The 14,334-nt window shown below is 40.1% G+C and overlaps 1 protein-coding gene across 2 annotated transcripts; it reads left to right on the forward strand.

Moving 5' to 3' along the window:
- The first annotated feature begins 677 nt into the window (after positions 1–677).
- LOC136443697 (uncharacterized) lies at positions 678–13,880 on the forward strand. 2 transcript variants are annotated; one of them, XM_066441045.1, is made up of 2 exons: positions 678–940; positions 8,448–9,274. In XM_066441045.1, the coding sequence occupies exons 1-2, from the start codon at positions 815–817 to the stop codon at positions 8,622–8,624; spliced, it is 303 nt and encodes a 100-aa protein (XP_066297142.1). In that variant the 5' UTR covers positions 678–814; the 3' UTR covers positions 8,625–9,274. The 2 variants fall into 2 exon arrangements, with proteins under 2 accessions (XP_066297142.1, XP_066297141.1); XM_066441044.1 differs by lacking the exon at positions 8,448–9,274 and adding an exon at positions 12,687–13,880 and having other exon boundaries at positions 696–940.
- The last annotated feature ends 454 nt before the right edge of the window (positions 13,881–14,334 follow it).

Raw genomic sequence — 14,334 nt, forward strand, 5'->3', positions numbered from 1 at the left:
GTTATATCTTATAGAACTATTTCTAAAGGTTTTTCTGTTGATCCCAGCATTTCTGCCTCTGAGTTTTGTCACCAGCTTCTTTCACAGAAACAGCTTGTTTTTCTGAAACGACAGGGGCGTTGGAAGGCCATTGAATACGTACGGAAATGTACTATCCTTACTAGAGTCATTGCGTAGGTGTGACAAGACTCCATTTGTAATGTAACTGGACACCACCTCGTCCCTGAGAAGCGTTGTGCCTGCGAGCTTCGTACAGATGACTGCCAATGGTTCAGCTGCGTGTAAAAGCGTGGGCATAGGATGGGAGATAGTGGCAGTCAGTGGTGGACCGCATAGGAATACGCGGGAATGTGGTAAACAGGACAAGGAGGAAGTCGTAGGCGTACGATTTACCTCACTAATCACGCGTGAGTACTCGTGATCACCAAAAACAACTAGTTCTCACCCACCAATAGGTCGATTCTTCTAACTTCACAAACGAAGTTTGCTTACAAGTTTAAGCTACTTTTGGCCACGCCTTTTTTTTTACACACGGCACTCTACCTGACTCCTGACAATCGATCCCATCTCTCTCGCTACTTTGGCGATGACCAATGAGAATCGATATGAGTACTTCATAGTCCGTGCGTATATGTTAATTATGTCCCATGAAGGAGACCATGTGAATACACACGCCCACGGCTTCATCCGCAGGACATATAAACCACCCAAGACCGTCCGGAGAGCAACCCAGACCCGAAGAACCGACCGAGAGCGAATCTTCTGCTAGCGTCTGTATCATCCTCGAGGAGAAGTTTCGTCACATCGATACACCATGGCAAGACTCCTGTTCCTTCTCGGTCTCCTGTTGGTGGCACTAGCGGCGATCGAGCCGACGTCGTCCGAAGACATCGCCGACGACAGCCGAGAGTTGGAGGACATAGAGCATGATCTAGAACAGGTACGGTCTTTGAGAGAAAGGGATATATATATATATATATATATATATATATATATATATATATATATATATATATATGTAGAGAGAGAGAGAGAGAGAGAGAGAGAGAGAGAGAGAGAGAGAGAGAGAGAGAGACGGAGAGAGAGAGAGATAGATAGATAGAAATAATGTGTGTGTGTTTGCGTGTTGTTGTTTTTTTATGTGTGTGTCTGTGTGCGCGCGTGTGTGTGCGTGTGTGTTGTCTTTCTATCTATAACAGATGTGACTCCGATACCTCCAGTCTTTGTTACCTTAGCTTGAACTACGATACTGTATTGTGACTTGCGCGATGTGCTGCTATTGTTTAGACATGTGCTGCTGACAGGGGTTTCTGTAGACTCTGTCACAGACGTAGACTTAGATCCTCCAGTGCCGTCACAGACAGGAAAATGAAATTTGCCTGATATCTACAACTGATTACTGAAAAACTGGTACTGGCACAGCAAAGCGAGAAGACCTTTCCAACCGACCTTTCCAATCGATTTCCCGCCGTTTTATTTTACTCCACTTCATCATAAAAGATACAGTTGTCTTTGAAGTTCCAGCACTTAGCAAATCATCCCGAGGGGCGCTGCTTGAAAATGGCAAATCTAATCAGACAAAAACATCAAAAAGTGCTTTAGAATTGAAATTTTTAGAGCGCACAGACTGGTAATGGCTGACGAACATACGCCTGTAGGTGGTCGGTTGAAAACGAAAAAAAAATGCGTCAAATTCAGATGATGACGGCCAAGCTTTACAGACTGAAATTCAGAAAGGACATCTAAACGACGGAGATTAGTATAGCCTGTTATTACATTTTGTGGCCGGATCTCATGGAAACATGGTCAAAAATTGTAGCTGTTTTGAGAACTGATGATTTTAAACTGATTCCACCAAATCGTGCCTGCAAAGACTTTCGTGTAGCACCAGTCACAATCAGAGAAGACTGACGCTTTCCTGTTGCCGTGCGTTACTAATTACTGAAAACTGGCGCTGGCACCGCGGAGTGAGAAACCGTTTCTAGCAAACGGACCTAATTGATGGCCTGCTGTTTTATCTATTCATCGTATTCAATGAGACAACTTTTTGTTGAGCTTCAAGTCTTCAATGAATTACTATGCTAGACGGTCTTTGAAGAAAATGTTACCATAATCAGACAAAAAGCCTCAATGATGTTGTCAGCGTAAACAACTTGCCGAAAAGAAAACACAGTTGCCATAAATCTAGCTAGATGACATGGCATTTACAAAAACGAGTAGTCATGGTTTAGAAATGAAACAGACTGTAGATATATCCGTACCTCGTTTCCTTAATTCAAATCATATTTCCTGACTGCCAGCACCATTGACCGCATGCGACGCTAACGGAAACACCAGCCATCCGTATGAAACATACTATACTAATAGCAGTTTCAGCATCATACAGAACAGACAACTCAGATTAGTTACAGAACAGGCAACTCAAACTAGGCTATTCCAATGCAACTCAAACTACTGAGAAGATTCGTGGATCTTTATTGGGCTTCCAGCAAATATGTGACGATTTAAAATTCTATTAAGACGATGCTGACATAGCGCCAAGCTTATACAAGGCCGCTGTTCATGTATCGTATCATACACAAACACTCCCGTACAGTCAGGAGAGTTATGCCCCCATAACCCTCAACTGAATGTTTTCGGACAATTATGTAATGCGATGGAAAGGACGCTCTTTTCTTGCTCAGCACATGTTCATTCACTTTTAGCAGTTACAGAACATTCAACAAACTCCAGCTCAACAATATCTTTACGGTGGCTTTTATATTACCCATGTTTGGTTATCCGTGTTTAAGTCGCAGAGCAGGCAACCACATGCAGCCGCTTGACAACATTCAGCTCGTGTTAAAGTACCGCGACGTGTGGCAACATGGTATGCACTTACGGCCCGTAGAACGCAGCTGCGGTCCACACTTTTCTATGTTTAGAGACATCAACCAAAAAGTGGCTACAACAGGATAAGAACGCGTTTGCAAAAGCGTTACCGGGACTCCCCTGGAGCGGCGACGAGATTTAGTGGGTATCGCGATATATTTAATAGACATGTTGCAATGTTTGCTTCATGTTGCGTTGTTGCTCCAGGATTTTTCCACTTGTGTATAACGTAATTTAAGATATTACTATTGGTAAATATTCTAAGCTAATGAAGGCACATGAGTGTTTGCAAATTGAATCTTGCGAAAGGGCAGATACTGTTATGAAGAAATGTAGCCGAGCTCGAGGGACATTGTGGGGGTGTGCCTAATGTTCCAAGTAGCTAAAAGCGCACTGATCAGCTAATGAATAACATTAGATTATCATCAAAACAGAACTTAGCAGCTAGGGACACAGATTGGTGATACGTAAAGACAAATTGATCAATGAACTGCACACCTGTGAAATATGAAATAAGGAACACGTTACTACTGCTATAGATTGTCAATAATGATGATGAGATTTTTAAGTGATAATGAATAAGCAAGGGTAGTAAGATGTTATCTTATGAGGATAGCAGGTTTGGTGTTCGTCGGGTATATGTTTTCATGTCATACCTGGGCCTGATACGGGTGTTCCGGACCGTGTGATAACTATCCGTATCACATGGGGTTCTAGAGTTGTATCACACGGGCTTCCATAGAATATTTAGAATGCATTTCGAGCGCGCCGGTTGCGCCTCCATCGAAAATTCGAATAGCGGATTCGGAGGTTGGAAATACTGTCCTTACAGTTTTTGTTCGAGGACGCAAAACTCCCTCAACGTCTGGCGCATTCCTCATTGAAATGTGTGTTTTCTCGGCTGGGTATGACATAAATAAAATACAACACGGCGAATTCCCCGTGTTGTATTCTATATGTACCGTACGTGCTGCCAGGCGTGCTGGCATTCGACTACGAAGGAGTCAGAATTTGTGCTCAAGCCAAATCTCTATTAGGTTGTCGTCTATTAGGTAGTCGTCAGTAGATTTGCTACATATGACTAATCAAGAAAAGCCTTTATCTCCATTATCCGCTCCAATCAGCGAAACAAAGCCTGTTAAGAGAACCGCTATTTCCTCGTCGGATCGTCCTAGCATCATGCTGGGCCGACCAGCCGCAACGGTTTAATTGGTGCTTCAGATGAACAAATGTGATGTTCATGAGTCAAGAATGAGTAAGAAATCAACGATAGTTTTTTTTGCTTCGCTTTTTGACAGGCAAGGACATAACTTATCTTAAAAGTGCCACTTACAAAGAATAATATACCCATTTGTACACCTTGGTGGAGTAAGGAAAGTTGTGTAAATTGCCTTACCTAAGGGCACAGCATTGGTGGCGTCATGGGGATTCGAACCTAGGACCGCTTGGTTCTGGACCGAACACCCTGCCGTTTCGCCACACGGCCCCGCGATATCTACGATATCTACATCCGTACGCGCTGTTTCAACACCCTAGGCGCCAATTCCACGGTCGTCATGTGATTGAATAACACTTATGTTTCATGGTAAAAATGACATTATGGTAATACTATGTAGATAGGGTGTACTTATGTACTAAGCCATCGCAGGATAAACTTATCTTTATGGCATGAAACGTTGGATTTCCCCCGACGATAAATGTTATGTAGAGGCGAGTAACTGCTGCCAAAGCGGCCATAACTTTTATTGCCAAACTGAATACCACTTTTATTGCAGTGTTTTTTGCAAAGTGTTTCTGTAGAAAGCTTACTTAACCGTTTGTTGATTATATCGCGGAAATCGTTAGGAAGATAGCGTTGTTCCAAAATCACCTTCTGACATGACGGCTTGGCTCAAGCTGATAAGGAAGATATAGATTACAAACTGGCAATATAGGATGATGTATTATTGCGATCGCCGATATCTTTGCAAGAAACAAAAACACACTTCTCTATACAAGCAGACAAATAATGTCCTTACCACTAGCTTAGTTTGCAGCATTTCAAAGAGTGACAAAAGCGTGTTGAGCCCAAACTGTGCTTCTAAAAACAGAACAGACACTTTCTTGCTAATGAAATTTAAAAAAGAGCATCAAACACCGTAATAACTTACTTTGAATTAAAGTGTTGGGTAAAACAAGACATAAAGGTACAAAAGTCCTTCAGAAGGTTGAAAATTCCAGTTTACCATGCTTTGAATTACGAGACATGAGACGCGAACTGTAGCTAAATTTAGCCAGACAAAAGACCTTACTATATATACAAAAAGCAGTGTAAAAGTATGCGTAGGCACAATGGATGGTAATCCAAGCTAAAAAAAAACATCGTTGAATCTAGTTGCCTTCAAAAGATTCCTATCGCAAAGGGCATACTTCTAAGAACCTCATAACAGCCAATTAAGAAAGCCATGGCACAAGGTCTAGCAAGTCCCAGGCGTGCCTCCTGGACTGCATAGCTAGCCATTATCAGCCTGACCACAATGGTTCAAACTAGTTTAAAGGACGTTTATCTAACTAGCAAAATGATATTTTGTTCAGTAACCTTTCCGGGAAAGACGATTAAAAATCTGCTACCCTTTTTCTATATTTGATATCACCATTTGGTAGTCAACCGAATTGGATCATAATCTTTCTAAGGAAATACGAATCCGTTTTGTTGGATGTGATACCTGAGTCAGCATTTCCTAATGGTCATATTAATGTTTCTTCGAACTGATTTAGCTAATTGTAGTGATGAAAAAATATTATAGCTAATGATGAGTTAAAACTCATATACCGCCAGAAAACGCGAACTCAACAAAAGGTGCTGAATTCGCTACCGAAGCTTCAGGAAAACCATGTGGAGGAAGGAAACTTTAAGTTAAAAATGATGCCGGCTACACGGCTCAGGACTATTTGTCTTTGGGGATATCTTGCCTAAATTCCTGATGAAAAGAAATTGGCAGCCATCTAATCAGAACTTTCGCATTAAAGCAGTACATGGAAGAACACGGATAAATATTCGGACGAGTCAGGTTTGACAATGTCTGCAGGCGAGATAGAAGAGGTGAATATGGTCACGACGTATTGACAGTTATTAATGTCTTCACGTTAAAGTCATGTTCAATAATGTGAAACATTTTATCTATATGCTAAGCACAATTCGATTGCGGTCAAATAGGTGCCTGAACCTGTCTGGGGAAAGTGATTAGGTCGCAAAAATGAAATCAAATCAGCATTGCCCGATACAGGGCAAAACGCAAGGAGTTCAGAAAACCTGACTTTGATAGTACGGGATTTGCATAGCGAGTGAGCTTGATTAGAAGTTGCTGTCACTGAAAGACATTGAGGCCGGTACAAAGCTTCCTCGTCTTCCTCTCCTTTCATTTACATGCTCCAACTTACAGGTTGCAGGTTTACAAATAAGGCATGTCAACTGTTTTTCTTATCTGCAGTCAGATGGACGAGCCTGCCGAAAAAGGACTGAACTAATTCAATAGTAGAAACTGGACTAATTCAGAAGCAATATTTTCAAGTTGCCAATGATGTCAAGTTATTCCATCGGAGATGGTATCTTGGCGTCTAAGCAATTTCCATTGAGGCCACCCTGTAACAAGCGAGGGCAAAAGGGCAAGATCACCATAGCCCGATTCTAACGATGTCAAGAGGCTTTGTATCACTGTGACAATGAAGGCCAATAATATCATTAGGGTCACATAATAACATAGCCTACATGTACAAATGACAGCCTCAGCACACTGAGGCGACTATAGCTAACACCCACATACATACATTAATGCCAACTTTAATTCCACGAAAACATCAATGATTAGTACCAAAAAATCCAAAATTACAGAGTAGGCATCCTGATTATCACTGACACATTTCTCTCATTAACTTCCATAATCAAAGACCATTTTCGTCACCGAATCCAAATCAGCGATGTGATTCAATCTAACGGTTCTTTGATGATCAAGGATGGTAAGAATCACCATTATGAGCGTTTTGAATAAAAGAATTCCACCAGATTGAAAAGATCCGCTTTAATTTTGCTTCATGTTGATGCGTACTGGGCTGCAAAGAACCTATGTTAAATGTGGACAGAAGATTTGGGTAAGGCAGTTCTCATTAGTTGGATCTTATTAGACTCCATCTCACTGGTCCCCATCTTCTTAATTGTGAGTGGGCGGTTCATTGATCAGGACCATTGATACAGGCCTTCATCACTGCCAATTACTTTCTTACGCGCAAATGGTCTGATATGGATTACGTTTGTTTTCCCTTGCGCACAGCGGAAGAATCTTCAAGGGGAAAACTTACTTTGTGTCTAAGAGTTCTACGACTTCTTACCTTCCTTTTGGATCAATCGCAATTAATGTTGCTTCATATTGATGCGTACTGGACTGCATGAGTTACCTTCCTTCTTGATCAATCGCACAGAATTCAAACGCCGTATCCTAAAGTACATTTTGCTGCACAGCTGTTTTGTAGTTGTTGCTAAGTTGATTCTTTCTTCTAATGTTCTACTTATCTTAACAGGTGGAAAAATCTTAACGTCTGAATTTTGCGTTCATGGGCTGCTTGTATTCTCATATGGACCCACTAAAGTCTACGGCAAACCTACCTGGAATCGTTAATCAATCTCAGAAGCACTTGAAATCCCTGGCTTCTCCGGTCGATCCAACGTAGATTGAACAAGAAATCCTTCACGATATCCTTCACACAGTAAGGGTGTGGTAAATACCTAGATTACAGACGAGAAAATATTAATCAGGAGCTCTTTTTGACCAGAAGATGAGTCCGCTGCCGTTGCCACGACGCGAAACTGTTTGTACCGTATAAAGTGTCTCGGTGCGAAGTGGTTGTTTCACTGTCGTGCATGTGCATGTGCATGTGACGTAATTGGGTCGGTGGTCGTGTAAAGTGAAACTGATCAACAGTGTTCTTGAGATGCACAAATAACAAACGGATTTGTTTCAGGCAACATTGGCAGAATACTGCAGAGCTGTATGCTTGCACTGCACACATGTTTATGCACGTTACTTCGTACAGCTTCTGTATTATCATATTGATTATTTTGAATTCCAAATAGGTTGTGTTTGCTATAAATTGTACCTCTGTTATGAAATGACCGAAATATCTTTATTTATTTATTTGACTTATTCTGCTTGCGATTCTTACGTTTGTTTTGCAATGCGAAAACTGGTTTTTCTGTATCTGACAATGATCTAATTCCGTTCTGCTCTTCTCATTTTGAATTAGTCTTCAAGACAAATCATTAAAATTATTATGAAGATACATGAAGTGATATCTTCAATACATGAAGCGATATCTTCAGGTAGGTTTCATGAACCCGATACAGAAATGTTTTTTTTTAGATAATTCCCACAAGGCAGGGTAATAGCATCGACACAAGATGTGAAACAGTTTAAGATAAAAGGAAATGCAGAGAGTAGATACGAAAGACCAGTTGACCATAAGCATGGTGGGCACAGCCCAACGCTTGCATGTGCATGGTGTTTGCATGGTTCAGGTTGCAATGTTGCATGTTATATCTCCAGCAGCCCTACGACAAGGCTGACGACCCGCTTACCAGGTGGTACATGCTGAAGCTCCTGGCCCTGAAGCATGCCTCCGCAGACCCAGCAAGCATGCCCGAGAAGAGAAGAAGCAAGGCAGGCAAGAAGATGCGCCATAACAAGTGCTTGTACTGGAAGATGCATCACTGCATGTTCTAGACGGAAAACAACAACAATCGAAAACCGTCTTTGCGCTGTATGTGACTTCAGACAGTTCATTATTTTCTAAGTCACGCATATTTCTTTTTATGTGTTAATATATGAGTTAGGTTTCTGTTCGGAAACATAAGAAAGGATGTAGGCAATTGCCCTTTCTGTTGCCTGTTATTTTGGTAACAAATAAATTATGACTATGCCAGATGAATTGAAGAAGCTAAGATTTGGAATAATATAGAAATTAAAGGAAGCCCAATCATTTTGCCCGAATACTTGTTCACGAAGACAATATATGTTGATTTATAAACCAAGATGTCTTAAGAAAATGTTAAGAGTATTCTATTTTTCAAAAGGTATTAATAACAATCTTTAATCTTCAAATATATGCCTTGGAAATCTTAAGAATGGAAAGAGTCACTACAAGTCATAATGCCTTCTTTGAACTTATCCAGCGGGGTGCATGTCTTCAATGCTTTTATCATAATGGCATTGCTTTTTCTTGATGTAAAGACGAATATGTAAATTGCAAAAGGCTTTGAATGCCTCGGGAACTAATTTGAGTATCCTTTTGAGTTTCCTTTCAGTAATTATTACTGGTTATACTGCATGTGTTTGTGCTTCAAAGAAGGACAATAAACTAACTTGCAATTGAATTTCTCTTTTCGCCCCTATCTTTTAGTTATCTATAATTTCTTTAGTTGCTTGGTATTTCATATTATATTACCGCTGTCTATTACATTTTGTGGGATAGTTACAATCAAATTGCCTGAACGCTTATATATATATATATATATATATATGAACGATTGCAAAAATTATTATGATATTGGCCTAAAATATAGAAACCACTCGTTTTTTTCTTTCCTGTAGACCAGAAGTTCTTACAACTTAAATACTTTATTAAGGAGAATAAAATATAAGTGGTGATAAACAAAATCACACCTACTGCTTTTTTTCTGGAGACCAAACTAACTACAAACTACTAACTACTTCAGTTACAAAGGCACTTTTGACAAATGACTAATTCAAAAACTGAATGATTTGAAAGGTCAGTTTTCGAGCCAACGGAATTCATCTGTATTCATTGCTTCTGGACAAGGCTCTATAACCTATTGTTATCGAATGCGGGTAATTTGTACAGTCCTGATTTGGCGTCTCCTTTCAGGATGGAACGCTATGCTGAGCTCTGTAGATAAGAGAATCCGGAGGAAATTATGCAGGAGAGCGAGGTATTTGATCAATGGATGAAACACGATGATGAATTCAGGCACAAAGTTTCACACAAGATGCCGATAAATTTACATGAAAGCAGTGGGCTTCAAAGTTTCAATGCAAAAACCAATCGTATTCGTGAATGACTGTCATCTTTTCTTTGAAGAGATTTAATGTACTTAGTTAGAATTCAATTTAATATACGTAATTCAAATTCAATTCTGTCTTTATTCTAAACACTGGCAGAAAAAGGTCTGAAATGTGTTGTTCTGACAAGTGTTAAAGAAGATTTTCATAAGGTTATCCACTTAGGTTTACATATTATCTTAAATTGAAGCACATTCAAATACCTTAAAAATCATACCACCTTTGCAAACCAATAATCTAAAAGGAGAGTCCTTTGTACGAGGTACCATGGACATAGATATTTAGTGAGTCTGCGATCAGATACTAAAACTGACAGATACTAAAACCAGTCATTGCTTTTATGTTAATGTTATGTTACTGTTATTTGTTTTGTAATAGTTTCTCTGGTTATTCTGGTGTTTCTTTCCAGAAAGGAATATGCAAGGCATAAAAAGGCACCTTATTTTCGACATTGGAAGAAAAAGTATTACTTATGTCATGCCACAGAACTTCCAAAGCGTAGGACAAAAACTAGCGAGCCCAGTTGAGTATGGGCATAATTGGATCCTCTCATCTGAATAAACAATGCATACTGTAATTGCATAGCACAAATGACCACAGTTATCAAAGTCGCCCACTCATGGTCTCCAGAGTAGTGATTGCGCCTTAACTTTCCTTAACACGAAAGAGACAAATACATTGACTATCAAGTTAAAGACAAGAGAAATGCTGATCAGGATTGGACTTCACACGCAACGTAGCTTACGAGGAAATAGGATGGCTGAGTTCCATCACCGCTTCATCGGCCTAGTAAGGAATAAATGATGAACTCAATTTATCTGCTAATAGCAGTAACAGAATAGATGGTAAAGTGCAAATGGGGAGTCGTGGGTAAAGCTGATGAGTGAAGCTAATTAATTAGCTTCTGATTGGATGACGCACTGACTCATTTGGCCAAAGGGGCTAGCCGCACAGGGAAAATAGGTTTCCACGACGACATTCCAATTTTGAGCGCTTCCTATTTAACAACCGTATGTCCAAGCCCATTTGTTCACCCCTGTGCTAAAGGTGCCCATATTGCGTCATGCTCTTGCAATAGTCAGCGAAGGTGTGCCTGACATGCGTCACCCTTTTTGGCTTTGTTTCGAAATGGAAGAAGGGCACATTGAAGGGATTGGATCGCAGAGCATAGGTGATGTGAATAGTTAATATGCCCTAGATTGACACCTATCTCGTACATGTTTTAACGCAAATAGATTTGGACATTCAGTTGCTCAAACAAACGATGCTCTGCAAGGACTGCCATTATTAGGGAACTAGTGTAACGCATCATTAGGGGTGTGCTTTATGGTGACTGTTATAATAGTGATTAGGACTCACCTGTTGGTAATAGGAACCGTTAAAGTTGTTTTTCTGGGTTATTCTGTATAACCAGGTGAAGAAGAATCAGCGATGCAAATTGGACAGAAATCAGTTTACGATTTCATTGTGCATTTGATAAGGGTTTAAGATTAGCTTATGCAACTAAAATATTGTGGTGCTCAACACTACCTCATCATACTACGAAAGAAGGAAGAAGAAATGTTCTGGCCACAACAACAACAGCAACAACAACAGCAACTACAGTGACAACATAATTCTGTCATACATGCTTCAGAGGGAAGATTTAATAAAGGTTTAAGGTAGGGGAGCGTCTGATTTCGCAAAACCAAACCAAGTTCAAAGTAAGTCATCTCTGTGGTTAGGTGTTACACCAGGTGTTGTGAACGTCTTTCACAGTTGATGAACGTCTTTTTGCTGGTTGAAAATTGTTGGTGATTACAATTGTGACGTGGTAGATCAGACGTTTTGGGGTTCTTGTAAGTTTAATTGTGTAGTGCATTTGTCGTTGTAAAAGTCTTCCTTGCGACTTTACAGTGTCCTTATTGTCCAAACTTGAAGTGCCGCCGTGCGTTTATGTGATTTTGTGGTGTCATGTTCTAATCAAGGTGTAGTGTGTTCTAATCAAGGTGTGGTGTTTTCTCCTGTTCTTTTTTCCCTTCTGAATCTAGGCTGTGGTTACCAATATTGTGAGACATATGCAATACTGTTCATCCTCCCATAGGATTATTAGTGCACAGTGTGTCACCTGTTGTGGTCAACCTCTTGATATTTCATAACCATTTCACAATACTATTACATTTTTCGAATAAATCATCTGAAGTACAACTTCTCATAGAAGTAAGCCTCATATACCACATCCTACTATCCGCAAGAATCAAGAACAGAACCAAATTGCAGATTTAGCAACACATTTTCAGAATTTCTTCGTTTGATTCCAGGACATTTTTTCATCACGTTAATTTATGATTTGTAGTGAAATGATGGCATTGATGAGTGGAAAAATGTCCTTCTGACATCACTAAACTTTTAAAAGGTTGAACCTACATGTCATTCATTTACAGAAATTCGAAGAACTTGATCATTGAAAATGCTAATTCGTTTTTCCCTAAAACTATCGCAAAGTGGCACTCGTTGCCACCAAGTACTCTAGGAGCATCCTCATCATATATCTTCAGAAAACGCTTACAGCAAGATGTGCCCAGGTTAGGTGTGACAGGTCGTTCAGTGAAATATAACCAGCTGCCTCGCGCCGCGTGCCTGCAAAGCTGGTGTGTTACGCCGAATGACGGTCACACCGGCTACATAGATACAGATACATTGTAACATTGTTCCGTTCTCCACCAGACTGAATTCCAGGTCAGCCTTCTAAAGAAGCAGCTGCTGAGGAAGCTGGTGGAGGCGTACGCCAAGGGCCGGGCCCTGTCACCGCAGGAGGAGCGGCAGCTGGAGCTCCTGCCGCCGGGCGACAAGCGGGGGATGATCAGGAGAGCCAAGGGCTGCGCCAGGTTCTACTGGAAGATGCCGGCTACGGCCATGAGCTGCTGAATTACCGAAATAACAAATTACAACATCGCGGATGGTTCATGAGATCTTAGAACTATACTCTACGACGCTACAATCAAAACAGTATTTTTGCTTGCCAAAGAAAATCTATCAAAAAGGCTAAATTTGCTATGATGGAAATTGACTCTTTCAACCATTGATCAGCGTAGTGCAATCATCTGCTCTAACTTCTCATTAGACCAGATAGTCAAGATGCAATAGACAAAACGATTTCTAATGCTCCTTACATGTAAACGTTATTAGATTCCACGTAGAAAAAGGAAGATGAAACAAAATACATCTAAAGACCTTCTGCACAGTCATCTAGTGTATTCTTGCAAATGGACATACATGATCAACACCGAGTTTGAATGAGTTTTTCCATGACAGACATGTAAACAGATACTCAGGATGGTGTCTGTGTGCAAGCGTTACAAAGAACATTCCAAACAATATAAAACCTCGCCAATATGTTATTCATATCCCAAAATCTATGGCTGCCAAACACATCTATGTCTTCCAATGTATCACATAGCATAGCAAAACAGAAAATTCATCACAAATAGCAGGTGTATGATATCATAGAGGACTACACTTCTGCTTGCTACGTATAAATATAGTACAGGCAACCATGTGTAACCGAGAATATAGAGGCTTAGAACTTCGTTTTCATAATGATGTAGACATAGACCTACGGATATAGCAACTCAGATACAAACACCTCACACGTCTGTTTAGAGTATTTGGCAGATGATATACAGTGCAGTCATGTCTTCCTTTTAGTGTCTAATAAAGTACACTGTAAAGCAAGGAATTAGTTACTAGAAGGTGATAGATAATACTGGATAAATAATTTAACAAGAAAGCAAGTCACGCAAGTTACGTCAGCAACCCAAGTACTTAGTAAACTCTTTTAACACAAAGGAATGAAGTTTGTTACTTTGTACGGAACTGTAAGGAAGTAACGTTCATGAAAAATAAACCATTGTAGATGAAGGCACACTGTTTGTGTTTTCCTTGTTTCGTTGTAACGCACTACGAGGTATAAGAGAGAATTTAGTTTCATCGTTATGTGGAAACGCAACACAATTTATGAAATTCACCAAAGTCTAGTTAAAATTTGGGCGGTAGATATACTCAAATAGATACAGTAATAACCTTAGTAGTAAAGCATACCAGCACCGATTTCAGCCTTAATTACATGAAAAAACTCACCAAGAAATTGACATTTTTAATGAGACGCAAAGTCGGAGGCTTCATATTTGCATATTTGAGAAAGCCACGCCTCGAGTAGTTTAGCAATTTCTGTAAGGCATACATTTCAGCCATAAATACAGTATGAAAGAACTCACCAAGAAATTGGCCTTTTTGTTATGAGACGTCAAGCTGGAGGCTCCATATATGTATGTATGTGAAAGCCACGCCTCGAGTAGTTTTTGGAACCAATCGG

The sequence above is a fragment of the Branchiostoma lanceolatum genome, chromosome 10, assembly GCF_035083965.1.
Source record: "Branchiostoma lanceolatum isolate klBraLanc5 chromosome 10, klBraLanc5.hap2, whole genome shotgun sequence".
Classification (NCBI taxonomy): Eukaryota; Metazoa; Chordata; class Leptocardii; order Amphioxiformes; family Branchiostomatidae; genus Branchiostoma; species Branchiostoma lanceolatum.

Excerpts from the sequence above, each read along its gene's own strand:
- LOC136443697 (XM_066441044.1), top strand. The coding sequence starts at position 815 with ATGGCAAGACTCCTGTTCCTTCTCGGTCTCCTGTTGGTGGCACTAGCG. Across the intron at positions 941-12,686 it reads TAGAGCATGATCTAGAACAG|ACTGAATTCCAGGTCAGCCT; the intron begins GTACGGTCTTTG and ends GTTCTCCACCAG.